This window comes from Mycteria americana, chromosome 3 (assembly GCF_035582795.1).
Source record: "Mycteria americana isolate JAX WOST 10 ecotype Jacksonville Zoo and Gardens chromosome 3, USCA_MyAme_1.0, whole genome shotgun sequence".
Lineage (NCBI taxonomy): Eukaryota > Metazoa > Chordata > Aves > Ciconiiformes > Ciconiidae > Mycteria > Mycteria americana.
Genome location: NC_134367.1, coordinates 21,672,629 through 21,693,733, shown reverse-complemented (window position 1 = coordinate 21,693,733; position 21,105 = coordinate 21,672,629). Strand labels below are relative to the sequence as shown.

Sequence of the window (21,105 nt, the reverse complement as noted above, 5' to 3'; positions counted from 1 at the left end):
TTTAGAGTCCAAGTTAATGTTTCATAAAGAGACAAGGTTGGATCAGGATAGATTTCATTGAAATTCTGTTTTTCATAGGTCATTAACAAACTGGGATTCAGTGTCAAGAACGTAAAAAATTACTTTGCTAAACCTGGCTTGCTTTCTTGTCTTCCATATTGCCCCTAGCGGGTTTTACTGGAAACTGAATCTCCAGAACATGATGAATTCCATGGGCATACGACTAAGCAAACTGGAAAGTGAAAGGACTAAAATATTGGTTCCCAGGTCTATACCAGCGGCATTTATGGGTCTCTTTGCCAAAAGAATATGTCAAAGAGTTTGGACTTTGCCCTGTGTCTGTGATCCAAAGTTAGAAAGAAGTAATAGGAAAGGTAGTAGTAGTTGTAGTTATTATGAATATATTTGTACTGTTAAAATAAACAGTACCAGGTGATGAAGCTAATTGGCTTCTCCCACCAAAGCAGGGTGTCTGCATTTAAACTGCCTATTGGAAATGATTCCCAACGGTGCTTAAATCCCAGAGTGTCCTTGGGAATTGTTTGGAGAGTTCTAGTTATCCCAGGGCATGTCATGCTACTTGGTCCATGTCAAGGACTACAAGGTTTTAACAAATATGCAGGGATTACACGAATTTGAAAGGTATTAAATAAGTACCACTGCTGAAGCTCTGGCTCTAAAGGTATATATAAACTGCATAGATGATGAATCACACAGCATCTACACACTGGATACTTTTAGAGCGTATTGGTGCTCCACAAGGAGAGAGGTGGATTGAGCCAGTTTGTACATTATTTTATTGAGTGTGGAGGATGTTTACAGCCACCATTCTCCAAATATTATAACTTTTGATTCTGCTTGGTATAATTTATTACAGTGCTCTAGAGACTCAAAAGCACTTGATTCTGTGTTATCAGTAGGCAGTTAGATTTGGGACTCAGTTTTCAAAAAGTACACACTGCTGCATTGCTCTATATTTTTTATGAACAGTAAATTAGGCAATTCTCTCTCTGTACAGAAAAACTGCTTGCAAGGTTTTTTATTTTGTTTGCTGGGTGTTTTTTTATGTTTTAAGACTAACATGATCATTTACTGTCCTCCACTAAAACAATACAGTTTCTTCTCAGTAGAAATAGGAAAATATTGATCAGATATTAATTAAGACTATGTATATTTTTTCTTGTGATGCTGTAAAACAGATTTTCACTACTTCCTAGGATGTCTCTTCCCTTGTTTGTTTTGATTTTTTGCAGTGACCTCTTCATTGACCTCCAGAGGAAATCATTCAGAAAATGAAATCTAGAGACAATGATTATAAAAGCATAGCGTGTGATAGTACCAGAAGGGCGAGGACACAGATTAAGATGCAACCAGCAAGGGATAGAAGGGTAACAAAAAATTACCCTCTAAGTGCATTAATAGCAAGAAGACAAGGGAAAATGTTTGTCTTCTACTCAGCATATCAGAGGTCAGCCTTCACTAAAAAGGTCAACTGCAAAAGACGGTTATTGCAAGTAATACTAGCAAAACCCAATAAAATCTCAGATTACAACAGAAAGGGAAGTTTTGGTGGTATGTATGCTTTTAATGCCTGATGACATTTGAAAAACTGGTCAAAGTAATCTCAGAGCTATTATCAAGATAGTTTAGTGAATTTGTGTCTGTCAGGTGACATATTGAAAGATTAGGAAAGGACAAACATCATGGCTGTTAATGGAAAGAGAAAGAGAAGTTGGAGAATTAGTCAATTTAACTAACTTCAACCTCTAGAAAGAAATTTGAAATAAATAAACAAAATATTTGTATGCAGCTGCAAGATAACAAATGAATGGCTGCCATGAAGGATTTGTCAAGAATAAATAGTGACAAAAAATCTGATTTCCTACTGTGATAGTATAGCACATCTTGTGGATGGGTGACAGGCAGTTGCTGCAACATATCTTGATTCCAGTAAGGTTTATGACATTTCTTGACATTACAATATTTTAAACAAGTATTATACAGACTTGGTTGTACAGGCTTTGTTGGATAATCCAATAACAGGTATAAATGGTTCATTTTCAAAACTGACATGTTGACTAGAAGTCCTGAAAAGGTCTGTCCTGGATCCAATTCCCTTGAATACTTCCTTTATGGTGTGTTAGCAAAAGTAAGCCTACTAGTTTTGCAGACATGAAGCTTTAAAATACAGTGTTAGACATAAGAATGATCTTGACATATTGAAGAATGAGTCTGAAAAACAGGGTGGAAGCCAATTAAGGTGCAGCACACAGGCAAGAATAATCAAGTATATGTGAGAGGCTGTGGGAAACAACTGGAGAAGTTGTTACTGGAAAATACTTGAAAAGTATCTGGGGATGCAAATTCTTTTAGGAAGGTTTGGTCCATCCTCCATCACCTTGCTAGCGCTTAGGGAGGCCATCCCAGATGCCTCTGACTGCAGAAGCCAGTCAGATAGAGATAATAAGAAAAACAACAGGTTCATTGTTATGATTTATTATTACGGTTTATTATTACATCAGCCTGTGGTAATCAGGTACAGGGCTGATCAACAGAGACCCCCAAAAGCCCTATTCATATGGTTTACCTTATACTCCTTTTTTCCCCCTATTTTTTCCCCCAAATAAGGAACCCACCCACATTTTACTCCTCCATTGGCCCTTATTTTTTCTGATTTTTTTACATGCTTATTTGGTTATTTCAGCCTTAATTTGTGATACCCCCACAACTGTCTGTAAGTCAGCACCCCTTTTTCATTATCTTTTTACATTCTTCACCCATCCTTCACTTCTTTTTCATATATTTCACCTGCTAGTTTATCCCCTTATTGTTTGATTAGTATAGCCTCAGGCTTGAGATAGCCAGCCAACTTCTCCCTTTGCATTGTATGCAATGTCCAGCAGCTTCTCACGTTGTTGCCTTGTCAGTTTAACACCATGCCAGGGCTGGCCATTTACCTGCATGCCATAACAACCATGTCTCCTTTGTGGCTTTTGAGAAAGAGGCAAGCATCGCAGGCTGTACCCAAGTGAGTTACTGCAAGACATGCTAGGTGTTCCTTTTGCTGTAAGGCCTTGGCAGGAGTACTGCATCTGATTCTATGCACTATGTTTCCGAAAAGATATTGATCAGAGATTTTCCATGGCCTCTGTGGACAGGTTGAAAGACAGACAGAGAGGGAGGTATGAAAGAAATATTCAGGAATGATAACTTTGTGTTAGAGAATAACATGTGAAAAGAAGCAAGGAATGATGCCACACAAGCTACATGTTCTTCTTCATGGATTTTTGCTCCATTTATGAACTGAATAAGCTTTTTTTACTCTTCCAGTGTCAGGCCAAAATCATTTGACTTTAATGGATAGGGCAAAAGAAGTCTTAAATTGTTGTTACAGCAAGAGCAATTCAGGTTTACATGAGGAATAGACTTCCTCATCACTAGTAAACATAATAAAGTGCTAAAATAGATTATTGAGAGAAATTATGAAGTCTCCATTACTGGAGATCCTTAGGACATTAAGGAAGCATTTTATAGAAAAAAAATAGGTATCAAGGGTACTGCATTTTGGAGAGGGTAATGTAATAAATTTCTCAGAAGCCTGCTTTCCACTCTGTTTTTGATAATTATATGATCCTAATTCTAAATAAGGAACTTTTCAAATACGGAGGGTTTTTCCATTGTTCCTCATACCAGAACTGCTGCCCCAGGTATGCCATGAACATGTTCGCATGGCTTCATCCTGCAAAATAAAAGAAACCCTGCACATACTCTTGTAAGATCAGTTTCTCTTTTTTTTTTTTTTTTTAATTTTCTCAAAAACAGAGAAGAATCTTTTAAAAATATATCACATAGCAATAAAATTACTTTCTCCTAATTGTTAGTCTGGAAAAGTTAGATTCTTGCAGACTATAATTTTACGATTTACACCTGTGGAAAGGGAGCAGGACTAAATTCCTTTAAGCATAAAGAGACCATGTAGAGATAGAATTCAGATCTTCCTTGGTAATTGCTTTAACTTTATTTATATGGGATGTCAGTTATGCAATTCCTAATGAAATTCTCTTGGTCTGCTTCAGAGGTTTTTTTCTGGGACCTCAGGTTTTCCACTGAAAAAACTTACTCTAACGGAACAAGTACCACTTTAAAGCACTTAAACTTTTTAACATCTAGTCAGTTAGCTAATACATAGTGCCTCTGTGAGGTGAATAACTATCACTACTATACTGATTTTAAAGACGAGCAAACTGAAAAAAAAAAACAGAAGTCAAGAGTTTTGCCAAACTCGACAAAACAATTCTATATGTAATAGAATTCTGAAAACTGTGGTTGCATTTCTGAACATATTTTATGAAATCTCACTATGCTTTATAAAACAAATACGTTCACAGTATGTTCATGGTATTCGTATGTCCCATTTTTTTGTGTTAATGAAATAGCTTATATTAGCTTACTCTTTGAAGTTGTAAGACTTCAAAGCATTGGATTCTAGAAACCCTATAGAATGTGTCAGACAAAGGAAACCTATTCCTATTTAAGGAAAAATGCATGAAAGAGTATATTTAAGCAGCGTTTCTTACCCTAATATGTTGGCCACATCTTCCAGCGGTCAGCTGGGTCTGTGGTGTCTCTGGCAGTGAGTGGCACAAGGCAATTCTGTCTTCAGTGAAAAATCATGGTCTCTGATTAAGCTGTCTTCCTGAGCTTCCCTTAGCTGTTAGAATATTTAAAAAAAAAATATTAACAACTCTTCTTTATTCTCCTTTTCTTTATATATTTCTGCCTTGTGGATTGTGAGAAAGATTTTAGAATATATAATTTTCTGCACAAGCATCTGCTCTTCACAGCTTTTAGAACCCATTGCTTTTCCATTCAATATTTCAGAACTGTGATTTCACTGGATTACTGCTATGAGATCAGTCCTTCTTCAGGATTATTCTCCAATTAAAACTATGTTAACACATTTTTAAGCAGAGTTATTTTATTGATTGGGGGATAACGTAGAAGGAAATGGAGACTGAATTTTCAGACTGAGTTTTCTTCTTTGAGGACTCTTTTGCAACAGCTATAGTTTGAAAGGTTTTCTTTTTTTATTTTCCCAAACTGCAGAATAAACAATTTGAGTCTTTATTTGGGAGGAGGAGAATAGCTTTTTTAGGTGTATTTTATTGTTGTTGTAATATTGCTAAAACATAAAGAACCCATATAAGACAAAAAATTGTGAAGGACCTGAAGGACCACTTGTATTTAGTTTGGTTAGTTTCTGCTGCACAAATAGCGCTACTGATTTAGTATAATATAAGAATGCATAACCAGTAAGGCAACTTACTGGTACCTGTCTTCAAGAGTGAGTTTTGTGGTTTGGATCCTAACTTGAACAAGAAGGCTATAATGAGAAAAGGTGAGTGATGTCAGCCCCAATTTTCCCAGCCTCCTTGTTAAAACAAGCAAACAAAGAGGAGAAACAATTATCACTACCCAAAATGACTCATAATCCAAATTTTGCACAGGCAGCCAATTCCTGTGCAGATACACGAATTCAGATACATACTTGTCTTCATAGTTTCCTTCAGGTTAGTATGGACATGTTGCTATTAGTGGCATTCAAACTGTGCCCAGCTTGGACTTATAAGTTCCATTCTTGAGCTGAAGCACATAAAACACTTGAGTGTCATCATTTTTAAGTTTCTCTGTAGTTTCATCTTTAAAACATTATGTTTTGAATAGTAGCCATTCGGACATAACTGAATGCAATTGATGTACAATGGAAACCATTAATGTAATGCATCAAAACTTCTAGCATTCCAAATTTTTTTTTGAAAATTTGTTTTTAGTTAATCATTATGTGTGTGAAAGGACTGCTTTTTTTCCCCCCAATATTGGTACTTTTCAAAACATGCAGTCTACTACTTGCTTTGGAAAAGACCAAAAAAAATTCCTTAAGCTAGCTCAAGATGTACTTCCCTCTGCTTTCTTAATTTTGTATTGCTCCATTGTGCTTCATGATATGACACTGGTTCTTAACTTGCAAGCCAAGCTGGCAACTATTGTAGATTCTCATCCCACTTTAATTACATAAGTGTACCCATCTGTTCTGACATGTCATACATCAGAGATCTACTTGATTTTCTTTCTTCATTTCCCTCTGGAGTGTTTTGCATCATTTACTTTTCATAACTATTTAACTAAAAGTACCATATACAAAATGTACTGATTGCTTTATTAAACGTAACACATGTTAAGTTTCCAGTCATTGCAGCATCTAGATGCTTTATTGCTGTAGGAAAACAATAAGTGCAAATAAGAACTTTCATTTATCTGCTATGATTGGATTACATTTTGTTAGTGACTTATTTTATCTCCTCATAATGGTGCCATTGCTCATTTTGTTCCTACAGGAACTTTTGGAAAGTGTATTGGAACATGTTAGAAACTTAATAATACATTGATGATGTATGGGTAATTTTCCAGATGTACGGGTAATTTTCCACGCAGTTTCAAATAGCAGTCTCAAATTGATTATGCAGTATGGGAATAAAGTGATGAAAGCAATGCTGAGAATGGGACCGTTTGTAGTGTTATGCTTTATGAGCACTCCTTAAAACTTCAAATGGCAGGTTTCAATCCAAATAACAGAACAGGTTTTATCCCGGGACTAATATTCCTACCCACATACTGAGACCCAATTAAAATCTCAGTAGCCTATTTATGAACCACAAACAGCTTGTTATTGAGTACCAACACTTGGTTGCTTTTGTTCCATACAGACTTTTGTTGAACTGAATAATTATTCTTCCTCCATTTCCATGGCCTAAATGACCATTAAATAAACCAGTCAATAAGAGCGATGTGTGGAAAGAAAGTAAAAAATGTATTAGATTTTTTAATCTCTCTAGAAAAAGATGCATGATTTTATTATTTTTTCAATATATGCATAAGTTAATCAAACACTGATTCGGATAAAGGAAATTCTTCTATTTTCCTTCTTTACTTTTTTAAGGACTTTGTATCTTTATAGGCAAGTATACATTTGGAATCCTCTTTTCTTTTTGTTTTTTCCCCCAAAACATTTTTTCATTGATTTTCCCCTCTTTATATACTTGTATAGTGTCCTTCCTTTCATTCTTTTCATTTTCATTTAATATTTTCTCCTGTTTCTTTATTTTTGGTCTTACTAAATTTATTTCTTTCTCCTCCTAAATGTCTTTTGCTTTGTCTTTTCCTCTTTCTCTTTCATACTCATTAGTACTTTTCAGCTTGCCATCCTGTTATCCCCAACCCATGCAAATGACAGTAATGCAGCTCTAAACCCACTGAGCTCACCAGTTATCTTCCAGTAGCAATCCTTCTTCAGCTACTTAGCCTGACTATTGCTTCTTCCCCAAGAAAGTATCTCATTCAGTCTTTCATATCTGGAGGAGCAATCTGTATTTAAATCAACTCAATCCTTGCTTTTCTCCTAAATATACAAAAATTCTAAAACAAATGAACAAACAAAAAGCTTTTGTGTCTTCTAGCTGTACTATGTTTCTCTTCCTAAATGTACATATGTACTGAGACTTCAGTCAGTATTCTGCAGAGATACTCTCCTCCAAATTTTAAATTGATCTACAAATGTGCTACTCGTTGAATTTTTTCACAACTTCATTATAAAAAAATGGAACACTTTGACGTAGGCGTTCATTTTATAGGTGTCTTTTAGAAAGTTCAGGAAATGCTGCAACATTTTGTGTACTAGCACTTTTAACACTTAGGTAAGTGTTTCATGGTGCTAACACACAAACCATAATCTTGGGATTTAAAAGTCTTTTGGAAGCGTTTTTACTTTTTTTTTTTGTTTTTAATTACATTGAACTATTATATACCAGCTAGTTTTTCCAGATAAGTTTTTATTTTCTTTTGTAAGATATAAATCAGCAGAACATTTTTTCTTATTTCTACTGTGAGGGATATAATTGTTTCCTTGTTACACAAATTATGTTAACAATGTAAAGCTAAGTAATAGTTTTAAAGAAAATGAAAATTAAAAAACTTTTAATCAGTTTCTGATATCTCTTGGGAATTATAATCAAATTTAGAAACATAAAGTGTCTTTTTCTATTTTTAAGGGTTCTAAGACTTTCTCTTTGCTTTGATCATCTATTATTTGGGGTTTTTCTGATTGAAGCTCTTTTTTCCTGGAATTTGAGTTTTTGTTAGTAATTTCAATCAAGCAGAGTAATATTCAGTGCAATGTATTCAAAGTGTAACTGAACTATTGCCGTTCGGTTTTGTGTAGACTTTGATGAAGTGGAATGAATAGGTGACCTTATCACAATCCATATAGATCAAGAGTGATATTACGATGTTGTAATAATTCAGTGAGTAGAAAGACTATGCCCCCAAAATCTAGACCGGTGAATGTGGTTTTGTATCATTCTTTTTTTTTTGTCTGAGGTAGAAGGAGATTGCAGCATACAGAACAGCTTTAACATTGAGTTTATAGCTGTTCATAATTATAAAAAATCTCTTTGTCGTGTGGATAAGGGCATACTTCAAACCAAGTCTCTTGATTCTGATCTACCACAGGTAGACTGGTCACAGTGTGGTGTGACTGCAATAAAAATAATAATAATACAGTTCCATTTCAGTAAAACATTTAGAACACATGCCCAAAAAATGTCTGCAGCTAATTGGAAAATGCAGTCTTGTGTTTGTAGCTAAATACATACTCAAGAGAATTATCCAGAAGATTAAGTGCTACATTAAATTGAGGCTATAACATTTGGCACTCCCATCACATCTTGCAGCCATAGATAAGAATACAACAGTGATAGGGCGTTCACACTAATTCCATAAAATAAGTAAAGGAAATTTTTCCCATTTCACAGATGGACAACTTCGACATAAAGCACATTTTCATTGAAAAACAAATCTCATTTTACTTCAGTTAGAGAAATTCAATGCCCTTTTTCTAAATTTAGAATTTTATTTGAAAAAAGTATGGTTGTCTTTTGCACTACTGTTGGTACTTAGGACCAATGCTTATGGGCCAACCTGTGGTTTCAGTCAACTAGATAAATCAACTTTTTCCTGTCAATCACAGGCAATCATGTGTCTTTTGAAGTGAAAACACAGTCTTGACAAGTGGAATTCCAGTCTTCTGATACCATCTTGTCCTGAGTTTCAACTAAGAACTTCATATTTTTCTTCTTTTAATTAAATAAGCATCTTTGGTTTGCAACAATATATATAGTTATATTTCTCAGAATGTGTCATGTTTGCTTCAATATATGATGTTTGATGAATGACCTGGGCAAGCTGTAGACTTTATCTGTGACTTAGTTTTGCCATTTGACATTGCGGATAATTCCAAAATTATTTGGTGACTGCTTCTGTAAAATAAATGGTGATGATGATGATGATGAACAAAGAACATAATAGGGAGCCATATCCTTTGCTTATCAATTTATCAATTTAATCAGTAAGTTACTTTTTTAGTAAAGATTTTAATACTGTTACAGGTTAATAAATGGTGTCCATCTGCAAGTCAGCAAACATGACTTTATGAATGTAAAGGAGAATATTGTATTGTTTGTGCCCTGTTATTTGGACATTATTCTTTTTGTCTGTATTATTTGTTATTATATTACCATGCAGATAAACTCAATATATAATATAGTTTGTAGTAGATTGTCAACAATACTATAGTATATTTTGTTAAAGTAATGAAGTGTCTAAACATCCCGTTTCTAAACCTTTGCTGACTACTATAGAAACAATGTTTTGGTGAGAGTTATTAAATTTACACAATAGCCAAGTGAGAATTGGAAAGGCTACTGTATTTATTGTGCTGTTTCTTAGATCTCCTTAAAATGTTAATGCTGGAGCTCAGTAAAAGAGTATAGAGAAGGATTTTCTGGCTCAACATATTGATTTATTATTTATGTCTGAATAAGTTGGTTGGTAAGAGACATAATTGATACATTAAATAACAAAATTAGAAAACAATGTGTGAGGTGTTCATGATATAAGAGTATGAGCGTGCATCTATACCATTAGCTACTCCCTGTATTCTTTTTACTTTTGTGCTCTGTTGGTAGTAACTACAATAGAAGCCAATGTGCTTCTATTGAAAGCACATTGGGCTTTCAATAGAGAGCGTTCCTGAGATCATCACATTTTTCCCAAATCAGTCCATAAAACTTGCTGAAGTTTTCATGCAAATTAATGAATGCCTTCTTCAGGCTGTTTCCACTGAATTCCAGCAAAGTTCTGTGGGCTCAGTATATTCACAAGTGCTATGACATTTCTGCCTCTGTGTAACTCAATATTTTCCATAAGTGTAGCCTTAATTGAAACTGAGCAAGCTTATCAGCAATAGCTGTATATTCAGATTGGTGGATCACTCTAGATTCGAGTACCTGTTTCAAAGGCAGTATGTTCTTCTTAATATATGCAAAATGAAGCCTAAAATGTTTACATTTGTTATTTTTGGTTGGTAACTACATTCATTATATTCTACCACCACACTATGGCATTATTCCTTTACAAATTTGCATTTACCTCAAAAAAGAAGCATGCAATCTTCTTAATTTTATTTTTCCTTAAAATTAATTTATCTGAAATATAAAGACATGTATTGTACTGTTAGAGCAAAGCTGTGTAACAACCGAATTTGACATTTAATTCTACAAGAACATAAATCGTCGTGACATAAAGTGTATGTAAAAAAAAGTATATAAACTCTGAAAGATAATCAGTGTGACAAAGACACTTTGTTAACAGTGGCAAACATGAGCATACAGAAAACTGTTTGATTTCAGATAAATCTAGTGATTTGTTGGGATGTATTTCTTTAGAGGTACATGTGACAGAAATTTCAGTATGTCCAAATTTTGACTGTGCTATAGATAATGTAGGATGATGTTTTTTATAAACTGCTGGCTGAACTATTTCAGTACACCTAGGTTTTCTGCTGGCTCAAATGAGAGTCTGCTGAGACATATATATGTGGCTTTTAAAATGGTGATTACTTCAGACAAGATTCAACCTGTACTGTAAGTTTCAGTCTCTTCAAGGACTTCTGACATACTGGCATGATACCGTACACTTCAAGAGTATGGTAGTGGTGGGAAGGCAAATGGGAAGAAGCGGATGATGTATCCTATTCTAATACGATCACTGTTCCTTGCAGAAAGACTTGACCTATTCAGATATATCTTATGCTCCACTGAAAAACAGAGCTTTAATTTTCAATTATTTTCTTTTACAGGTCATACATATGGGATGGGTAAATGAGAGACTTGAAGGAACTGATTCATCTCAGCTCTACAAATTCAAGTTTCTGGCACTGAAAGGTTCATCCTTCTACATTTTCAGCACTCCACCGGTAAAAAAAGAATATTTTTGTGACAGTTCATTGTAAATGGAAACCTGTTTGTTATGTCTGGGTTTGTTTTTCCTTACCAAGTGAAGTTGTCAGCTGAGATTTCAAAAGAAGTTAAAGTCATAGATGCCACTGAATTTCAATAAGCTTTAGACATTTAACCTCTTTCAAGGCCCTCTGAAAATCTTAGCGTACCTGGGTAGTTCAAAGAATTCCTAATAGGGAGTGTTTTACTTTTTAAAGTTGTTAAGTTCAGATTTTTCTCTGGTTGGTTAGGCCAAATATTTCTTATCTTATTTATTCTAAAGAATTTTGTAGATGTAATGAGTTGGTAGTTACTTTGTTTTCTTAAAGACAAGATACATCATGAAATATACCATGCATACTATTAGTAGATGCTTGTGGATTTTACACACAGGTGAGGGATTGAACTGTTACAGAGAATCCAATGCTAACTGTCCAGTTTGAACAAATGACATCATCTTGCTTTGATAATTTACGTAACTAGTAATTCTACTTCACAACAGATGACTTATCTAATATTTCTTTTTAAAAAAAAGAATAAAAATTAATTTAAAAGAATGAAACAGAAATGAGCTGTAGAATTCTAAACACTTAAAAAGTGACCCATACTTACCACATGGTATTGTTTTATCCTCTCTTTCTTTTATCTCCGGAGAGCCTTTGCTTTAAACAAATCAAAAAGGATAAAGTGTGGAATTGGAATGCAATTTCACTTTTACAGCTTCTTTATGGTTTTGCTCAGAAGGTGGTCAAGTCTCCCAATTTCTGCAGCTGATCCAAAGAAAATCTGATCCTTTACATGTGTACCATCTGCAGAACCTTTGGGAAATACATACTCTTTGAACCTTATTTGTGAACCTCAAGGAGAAGCAATCAGGAACATTTTTTCTCTCTCTAGATGAAAATTCTAAATCCAATGATTCCTATTAACTTCAAGCATTTTTAAATGGCCAGTAGTATTCTTTTTAAAATGAGACAACACATCTGGGAAAAACTTGGTTTTTTCCCCTCTGAAAAGTTATTTGTCTTTATATTAAGTCAGGGAACTAAAATTTGATTCAATTACTACAGTCCAATTAAAATGCAAAAACAATACAAAAATATTAAACAAATAAATAACACACCACATGAATGCTTTTCCTTTATAAATTTTAATTGTTGTTTTCAGACATGTTTTTGAAGAAACATTTTTGATATAATTAAAACTATCCATCTATATGATACTAATTGGAGATAAACTACTTCATTTATCATGTTCAGCACTCTACTAAGAGACTAGTGAGGATGAATGTTTGGTACTATTTGCACCATGTTACTTGTCAGTATCTGCTACACTCTATTGTGTTTCTGCACAATTTTTTTGTAGAAGCAGTGGCTTTTCAAAAAAAATGAACAAAGGGGACCTCTTTGGTCAATGTGTTATGTCATCCCAGTACCAGTAAGAGTGACAGAGCCTATAAATCATACCACCTGTTGACCAGTTTTCTTGCTATTTAATCATTCCACAGATGTTTTCACATAATCACAGAATCACAGAATCGTATAGGTTGGAAAAGACCCTTAAGATCATCGAGTCCAACCGTAAACCTAACACTGCCAAGACCACCACTATACCATGTCCCTAAGCACCTCATCCAAACGTCTTTTAAATACCTCCAGGGATGGCGACTCAACCACTTCCCTGGGCAGCCTGTTCCAATGCTTGATAACCCTTTCAGTGAAGTAAAATTTCCTAATATCCAGTCTAAACCTCCCCTGGCGCAACTTGAAGCCATTTCCTCTTGTCCTATCACTTGTTACCTGGGAGAAGAGACCAACCCCCACCTCTCTACAACCTCCTTTCAGGTAGTTGTAGAGAGCAATAAGGTCTCCCCTCAGCCTCCTTTTCTCCAGGCTAAACAGTCCCAGTTCCCTCAGCCGCTCCTCATAAGACTTCTGCTCCAGACCCTTCACCAGCTTCGTTGCCCTTCTCTGAACTCGCTCTAGCACCTCCATGTCTCTCTTGTAGTGAGGGGCCCAAAACTGAACACAGTATTCGAGGTGCGGCCTCACCAGTGCCGAGTACAGGGGCACAATCACTTCCCTAGTCCTGCTGGCCACGCTATTTTTGATACAAGCCAGGATGCCATTGGCTTTCTTGGCCACCTGGGCACACTGCTGGCTCATATTCAGCTGGCTGTCAACCAACACCCCCAGGTCCTTTTCCGCCAGGCAGCTTTCCAGCCACTCTTCCCCAAGCCTGTAGCGTTGCATGGGGTTGCTGTGGCCCAAGTGCAGGACCTTGCACTTGGCCTTGTTAAACCTCATACAATTGACCTCGGCCCATCGATCCAGCCTGTCCAGGTCCCTCTGTAGAGCCTTCCTACCCTCAAGCAGATCAACACTCCCGCACAACTTGGTGTCATCTGCAAACTTCCTGAGGGTGCACTCGATCCCTTCATCCAGATCATTGATAAAGATATTAAACAGAACTGGCCCCAACACAGAGCCCAGGGGAACACCACTTGTGACTGCTGCCAACTGGATTTAACTCCATTCACCACCACTCTTTGGGCCCAGCCATCCAGCCAGTTCTTAACCCAGCGAAGAGTAAGAAGAGTTTTATATCAGGGGAAAAAAATAAAACAGGAAATTGGCAGTTTCCAGCAACCACCCACCTGGAGAATTCAAACCTGGATCTAAAGCCACACTTCAAAGATTATTATCTGTGTCCTGAAGGCACCTCCAGCCCTGACTGTCCCTGACCTCTTCCCTGGCGATCCCCCCACCCTTCCCGCAGCCCAGGACCCCATTGCAGCCCCCCCATGGCCATCAGCCCCTGCCCCAGCAACGCAGCAGGGCCAGCCTCCAGCTCCCCACAGCCCTGTCCTGCCCAACCGTGGGCCCCAACGAGCCAGGCCCACCCACGGGCCCACGCCAAGGCCCAGCCTGGCCCCTGGGGAGGTGCCTGGTGCCCAGAGCTGGGGCTGCCGCCAGTCCCCATGGCTGCCCTGAGCCTGGCTGGGGGCATGTACTGGGCCTGGCTGGGATGGAGGTAACTTTCTTCATAGCAGCCTGTATGGCAGTGAGTTTTGCACTTGTGACTACAACGCTAACACACCAGTGATTTGGCTGTTGCTGAGCTTTGCTTGTACAGCATTTCTCTGTTTCTCACACTGCTCACACTGGGGGTGGGCAAGAGGTTAGGACGGGACACCACCAGGACAACTGACCCAAACAGGCCAAAAGGGATATTACATACCATAAAACATCATGCTCAGCAATAAAAAATGGGTATTTGGTCTTCAAAAGTAGCCATTGTTTGGAGACTGGCTGGGCATCGGTCTGCTTGGGGCAGGCAGGGTGCAATCATGTTTGCATCACTTGTTTTTTTCCTCTTTCCATCACTTATTAAACTGTCTTTATTTTGACCCACGAGTTTTTCTGGTTTTGCTCTTCCCCTTCTCTCCCCCATCCCACTGCAGGGGGACGGGGAGTTAGTGAGCGGCTGAGTGGGTGCTTAGCTGTTGGACATGGTCAACCCACTACAGGGTGATGGGATGGGCCCTGGCTGGTGAGGACCCTGTCCTGCCAGACCCTGGGGGAGCTCCCGTGGCACCCAGGAAGCCACCAACCCACGCCGTGCCCTGATACTGGTTCTGTGTCACATGTCCCAGCTCTGTAGCTGGAAACAGGTCCCCACACAAAGCCGTGCATAGAGCTGTTCCACTATGTTTAGAGATATTTAATGGTACTGCTCTTACCGTTAGTCCTACTGACTTTTTTTTACCATGTTAAGTGAAACATTAAAAATAAAAAATGGATTGCTCTGTCACAAAAATAAAGATGTTTTAACTTGCTTGATCTTTAGAAGATAAGAGTTTAACATATTTTATTTCAGAGATGCTTCTATGATGGTATTGCTATTTGCATACTGAATCAATGTAGTGTATCAGTGTATCAATGTAGTGTGCACAGAGTAGATCACCTACAAGTCATACAGTTATCTTTAGTTGTAATGACCTTACCCATACTTTACAACTGCTTATAAAAGCATCTGGTACAATTTCTACTCTTTTTCTACTTAATTGTGTGTAAAAGATGATATGAATGTAAATACAGCTGCTAACTTTCGTAAGAATGGAAAATATAGTTATCCATGGGCAAAAATAAAGAAAATTGTGGAAAAAATGTGGATATTATAATATGAAAGAAATTACTGTGGCAAGTAATATTCTATTTATACTCCATTTCAACAATATCTCAGATGGTGTTTCCAAAAATATAGAAGCTTCACCATAGAAGTAAATATCAAGAACGGTGTGATTAACAGAGAATGGTCTTTCTGCATCCCTAAAGTGGCTTATCTGACTGTATTTAAGAAATTTACAGATTTCATTTACAGATTGCTATATTAGAATTGTGACACATTTCTGGAAACTGCACGTGTGAAAAACACAATTGCACAAATAGAAATTATTCTTGTGTCAATGTTAATATACAAGCAGTATTTTATTACATTCTAAAAGCATCTAATAAATTTCTGTCAATTTTCAGATCTTGAAAAGGTTCTGAATTCATATCCTAGAAGAAATTGGAGAGACATTATTCAAAATTGTCATTCAAGAAAAAACTATTTTTTATGTCATTGAAAATTTGCAGAAAAATGAAATGTTTTGTTTTTATGGAATATGGGGTTTATGTAGGGGAGGATTGTACTGTTTGATTTTTTATGTCTTCCTCATAGTTCAATATGGTTTTTAAATTAGAGTCTTAAAGTAGCTTTATCTTTGGAGCTGTTGTGTTATGCTTAATTACAAAGCTATCTTTTTCAAGATGATTAAATAAATAACAAGTGGTTTACGTGAAGGCAGCTAGGTAATCACTGCATATGCTGCTTACAGTTTTAAGAAAAGGAATAAATACAAGAATAATGTGAAAGTAACAGAAATAGTTGCACCTTTGAAAAACATTACAGAGAAGAAAAGCTTGCATAATGTAATTAGCATGAGCAGTGCTTTGAATGTTAGAGTACTGCTATGTAAGTTCTAAATACTTGTATTTGTAATTTACATTATACATAACATCAATGTAACCTATTAGGAAAGACGTGGCAATGAGTTGGAGGGCATAGACTTGACCATGAACGCTTTTGGTGAACTTTCTAACTCTACACACAGGTCTTTATTTGTTTTGTTCTATTTGTTTTATTTATTTTGACTGCTTTTTAGTGTGTGTTTTGTACCAATGAGTTTGAGTTGTTTTGGACATCTTTAGGCTTCCTGTACTGCTATATCATAGTTCATCTCAAGAATGTTTCTTGATTTTTTTTCCTTTAATATCTTTTAATTTTTTTAAATTATACTTGGCTCATTTTTTCCATTGAAGAGTGAAGAGACCAGTGAGATTAATTACTTACTCTTGACCTAAAAGTATTTCATCTTTTGCCTAGACCTGTTTAGTACTTCTAGATGGGTTGGATGCTTCTGCTTAATTGTCACATAATGCAGCATTCTCTGTATTCCAGTAATAAGTACTGCAGCCACTTTGATCTTTTTTTTCCTGAAGTTTTACTCATTAAATGTATTCAATTCTTTTTACTATTTTGGGGGGGACTTGAGATTTCTAGAATTAGATTCAGTGTTCATAGAAAGTCAGAGAGTATGTTCCCTTTGACTTTAGTAAGTTTTGAAGTGTGATTCTCTTTTACATGCACCCCATATTTATTTCTCATGTCTAGTCAGTCCTTCAGTGCTGATCTCTGAATAGGCTTGGAAGTCTTTTAAGCCTATTTTATAATTCCAGAATTCTCTTCTAGGGAGTAACTTTTTCAGTTTGTTGTTTACTACATGTATGTGTCAAAATGAATTTAACATTATTGTTTTCTCTCTATTTTAAATCATAACTTTTTAAAGAAAAATCAATGATTAACACACACATTTAAAGCTAAGTATATTTGGAATATGAGCCTGAACTGATGCTGAGATAGCTTGCTCTAACTAAGTAAAACTAGGTTTTAGTAGTTTGTTTATTTTTGGAAATCCACTGTAATGCCTGTTTTTAAAACATGAGGAATTTAAAGAAACTCACACTGAAGTAAAAAGTACTTCTGCAACACTTAGCACTTTTGTAACTCTACATACTTATTTCAGTCTCTCATTATGGACTTAAAATTGTAACGTTAGGTTCCTATTTTTCTGTCTGTGATCAGCTCAGTGTTATCTGTGAGTTTATGAATGTGTTATTTTACAGTCTTTCTGAAAGGATTAATATAGCCAAATATCTACAAAATTAAGTATTCAATACATCACATAATGCATTGAGCTACCTAAGGAGTTGGTCTTCCAATAATAATGATACCATTCAGCTACTGTTGCTCATAAACTCATGTATTAGACAAACAAGAATTAAATTGGAAGCTCAGTGAATGCTAATTGGTACTTTCATGTATTTTGACACTGGTTTTGACACTTTGTCAGAACTAAATTCATATGAATGAAAGTATGTCTCATTACGTGACCCATTCTGAATATACCTTTTTTGAAACATTTTGTCAAATGCTTTACTAAAAAATAATTATCTTGTCATGCTAAAAGAAACCCAAGAAATTGCAATGTATGGAATACCTACAGGAACAATTCCAAGGGGAAATGGAAATAATGAGAAAAACTTTTTTATTGCCTAAGGAATATATTTCAGTATCTCATTTATCTGAGTTACCAATCATTACCCATCTATTAAATGTGTGATGATGGATAAGGCTGCAATAAACTGAAACATCTTTTAAAGCTAATGAAGGATATTGCACTTTTTGTGAACTTTTCTGATTCTTTCCAGCTTTTCTCATTGACTAGAAGTATATGATCATTTGTGATTTTTTTTTTAAAGCAATGCAGTCTATAGCAATAACATTTGAAACTTCGACATACTATGATAGTTCTGAGAAAACTATAAATAATGTCAGCTGTCTCTTTGGATTCTAGTATCCCTTTGTAGTATGTTTGTTTCCCCTCTTTAAAATCCCTCTCAACATGTCATTCGTGTTCTCCTGATGACCTTGCACACTATGATATTCAGACTGTTTCACTCTGGGCTTTAAGTATGGTAGCCTTTCTCTGACATACACAGTAAAAGAAAATCTTGGCTTACATAGGTGCCGATAGTTATCATCATCACTAGCTATCTCTGCTGAAAAAGCCATAAGAGGTTACAGAGAGTCAAAGGATGAAAGAGATGCCAGGATAATGGGGAGAAAGCTGGAGTATTCAGAGTGAATTTAATGGCACAGCAGTGTCACCATTGTCCATGGTAGCATCATTAATAGCAGCAAAGAACCCCGACAGTTTAAATTAATCTTCAGGAATCAAAACAAATGATATGAGCAACTGAAAGTTCAGTCATGTCTCAACAGCTTTTAGGTTATAGCCTGTGTCACTAAATTCAGTTTCATAAAAAGCAGATTAAGTCAGTGCTTATGCTTTCATATCTTGTCTAGCCACTAATAGGAATTAAGGATTCTCCTGCTTTTAACTGAGATTGTAAAGAATCTTTCCTTTCAAGAAATTCAAGACTAAATAATGAATTAGCCACCATTCTAGGCTAGAAACCTTATTTTGCAAGAAGCATGAAGATCCTTTTTGAGGATCAATAGTAATGGGCCAAAACCTGTATTATTTAATTATTTTCTTTTCCAAACAGCCATCAAAGTAAAAATATTTCCATGTAAATAAGGATTAAGCAAAGACCTGCAGTACTTGCTCTATGTGAGCATGTTTAAATGTATATTTCTTTATTAATTGGCTTTATAATTCCTCAGTTTCAGTTGTTTCTGAACTTGTGTTATTGCTTACTCTTAGCAATAATTAAAAAGCAGAACTCAAATAAAATATTGAATGGACCTTACTAGAAGGAAGATAGTAATGGAAATATAAAAATTAGAAATTTATGACTCTAAAACTCGCTACATTTTATGAAGTGATGGGAGGAGAAGTATAATATCTAAAATTGCTTTAAATTAATTTTCTAAAAAAGCTAACATTAGATTTAAATTTGACAATGTTCCTTTAAAGTAGTACTAAGTACTTTTCAAGGTAGCTATATGTAATGCTTTGAGCTTTAATTTATGATGAGAACTAGCTCATAATAAAACAAAGTATATAACATGCTTCTACATGTTCTACTGCATGCATTGTATCCAAGTGATGTTTGTCATTTGATTGTTAAAATATAAAAACTGTCAAATGGAGAACCCTAGAATATAAATCCCTTTATACCCTGAAAGATGTGGTGGTAGAACTTTCTCTTCTAGAGGTCTTCCATCCCATTTGCAATAGGTGATTCATCTCATCTAAATTTAGTCATCTAGAAGTTAAAGATCTAATCTAAAGTAGGAGAAACTGGGAGAAAGCACTATATATTTTTTTTTTTTCCTTCTTTCCCAATATGGTGAGATTAAGATTAGATTAAGAATTAGATTAGGTTGTTAAGGTTAGGTACTTCTGATGTCTCAATTTAGGTGGGATGCTTTCCACACTAAGAAGAAAGAATTCAGATAAATTCTGAAACTGCTTTGAAACACATAGCTGTGAGGTCTACTCAATACTAATGTTCATTAGTTTCAGTTGCAGTGGACATAAGAGCATATGAGATTAGAAAGAAACTAACACCACATCCACATTACTCCTCCAACAGCACTATGAAATAACATTTAATAACCAGTAGAAGTCACATCAGTCTGCTCCTAAGTGTTGTCGTGGTTTGGATTTTCACCATTTTATTACCATTTTTCTTAATGGTTTAGAATTTATGAAGACCTGGAAATTCAACTTAAAAATAAATTTTAAAAAATCGTGTTGATCTTCATGCAAAACATCAGGAACAAGATTTATTATTGTAGGTAAACTATGTGCTACTGTGAATACAGAGAAAAAGAATTTGTTATTGAATTTCATAGTTTTTTCCTAGTTAAGTTTCATCCACAGAAGCCAGATGTTTTACAGCCAAATTTTGCTTTAACTAAATAATTAATTTAATTTTTCTACTTTCTTCCTTTTGGGAGGGGGGCTGGAACAGGGCAAAGGTGCATCTGCCCTAGTATTTTAGAATGTCCAAGTTGCTATTAGAGTCACCAAAACACTTATTTCCATGTGCTAAAACCTTAAAGTTACAATTTAGTCAAATTCTTCATGTATCTATGCAGCCGTTCCTGTGCATTCACCAAGAGCATTCACCAAGATTTTGCTCTAAAACATATAATCAAAATAATGTGTATTCTGTTTGTATTATTCCTATGTATAGGTTCTTTTTTTTTTCTTGAACTATGTAGGCTAGGTACTGTTTTTAAAAGAAAACAGATTATCACATTATATCATGAACTAGAATTTAGGGAAAAACTTCAAATATCATTCTAACTGTCAAATTTTAACAGCCTGTCACGTCAACAGGATAAAGTAATGAAATAAAAAGAAAACAAAAAAATACGTCTTTTCATACTCATTATTAAGCACACAGTTGACATTCTTCTTAATTTCAAATATTGCAGTCACATAGTCCTTTTCAGTTTTTAATATAAATATTAAGATATTGGTGCCCTAGTGTATGTAAACTCAAATCTGAATTTAGGAATTCATCTTGGTCCTTTGATTGTAAGATTTTTTTTAAATTGAGACATGAAGCTGAATGACTGTGGGTTTGAGACTCTGAGTTCTCTGTGTTAGCATATTGGAAAATAAATATAC

The 21,105-nt window shown here is 35.5% G+C and overlaps 1 protein-coding gene across 1 annotated transcript in view; it reads left to right on the top strand.

Annotated features, from left to right (window-relative positions):
- The window catches only part of SNTG2 (syntrophin gamma 2), a 318,555-nt gene that overhangs the window by 258,553 nt on the left and 38,897 nt on the right, over positions 1 to 21,105 (top strand). The window contains exon 12 of the mRNA XM_075497273.1: positions 11,252 to 11,368. Coding sequence (XP_075353388.1) covers positions 11,252 to 11,368 — 117 coding nt within the window. The remainder of the gene's footprint in view (positions 1 to 11,251; positions 11,369 to 21,105) is intronic.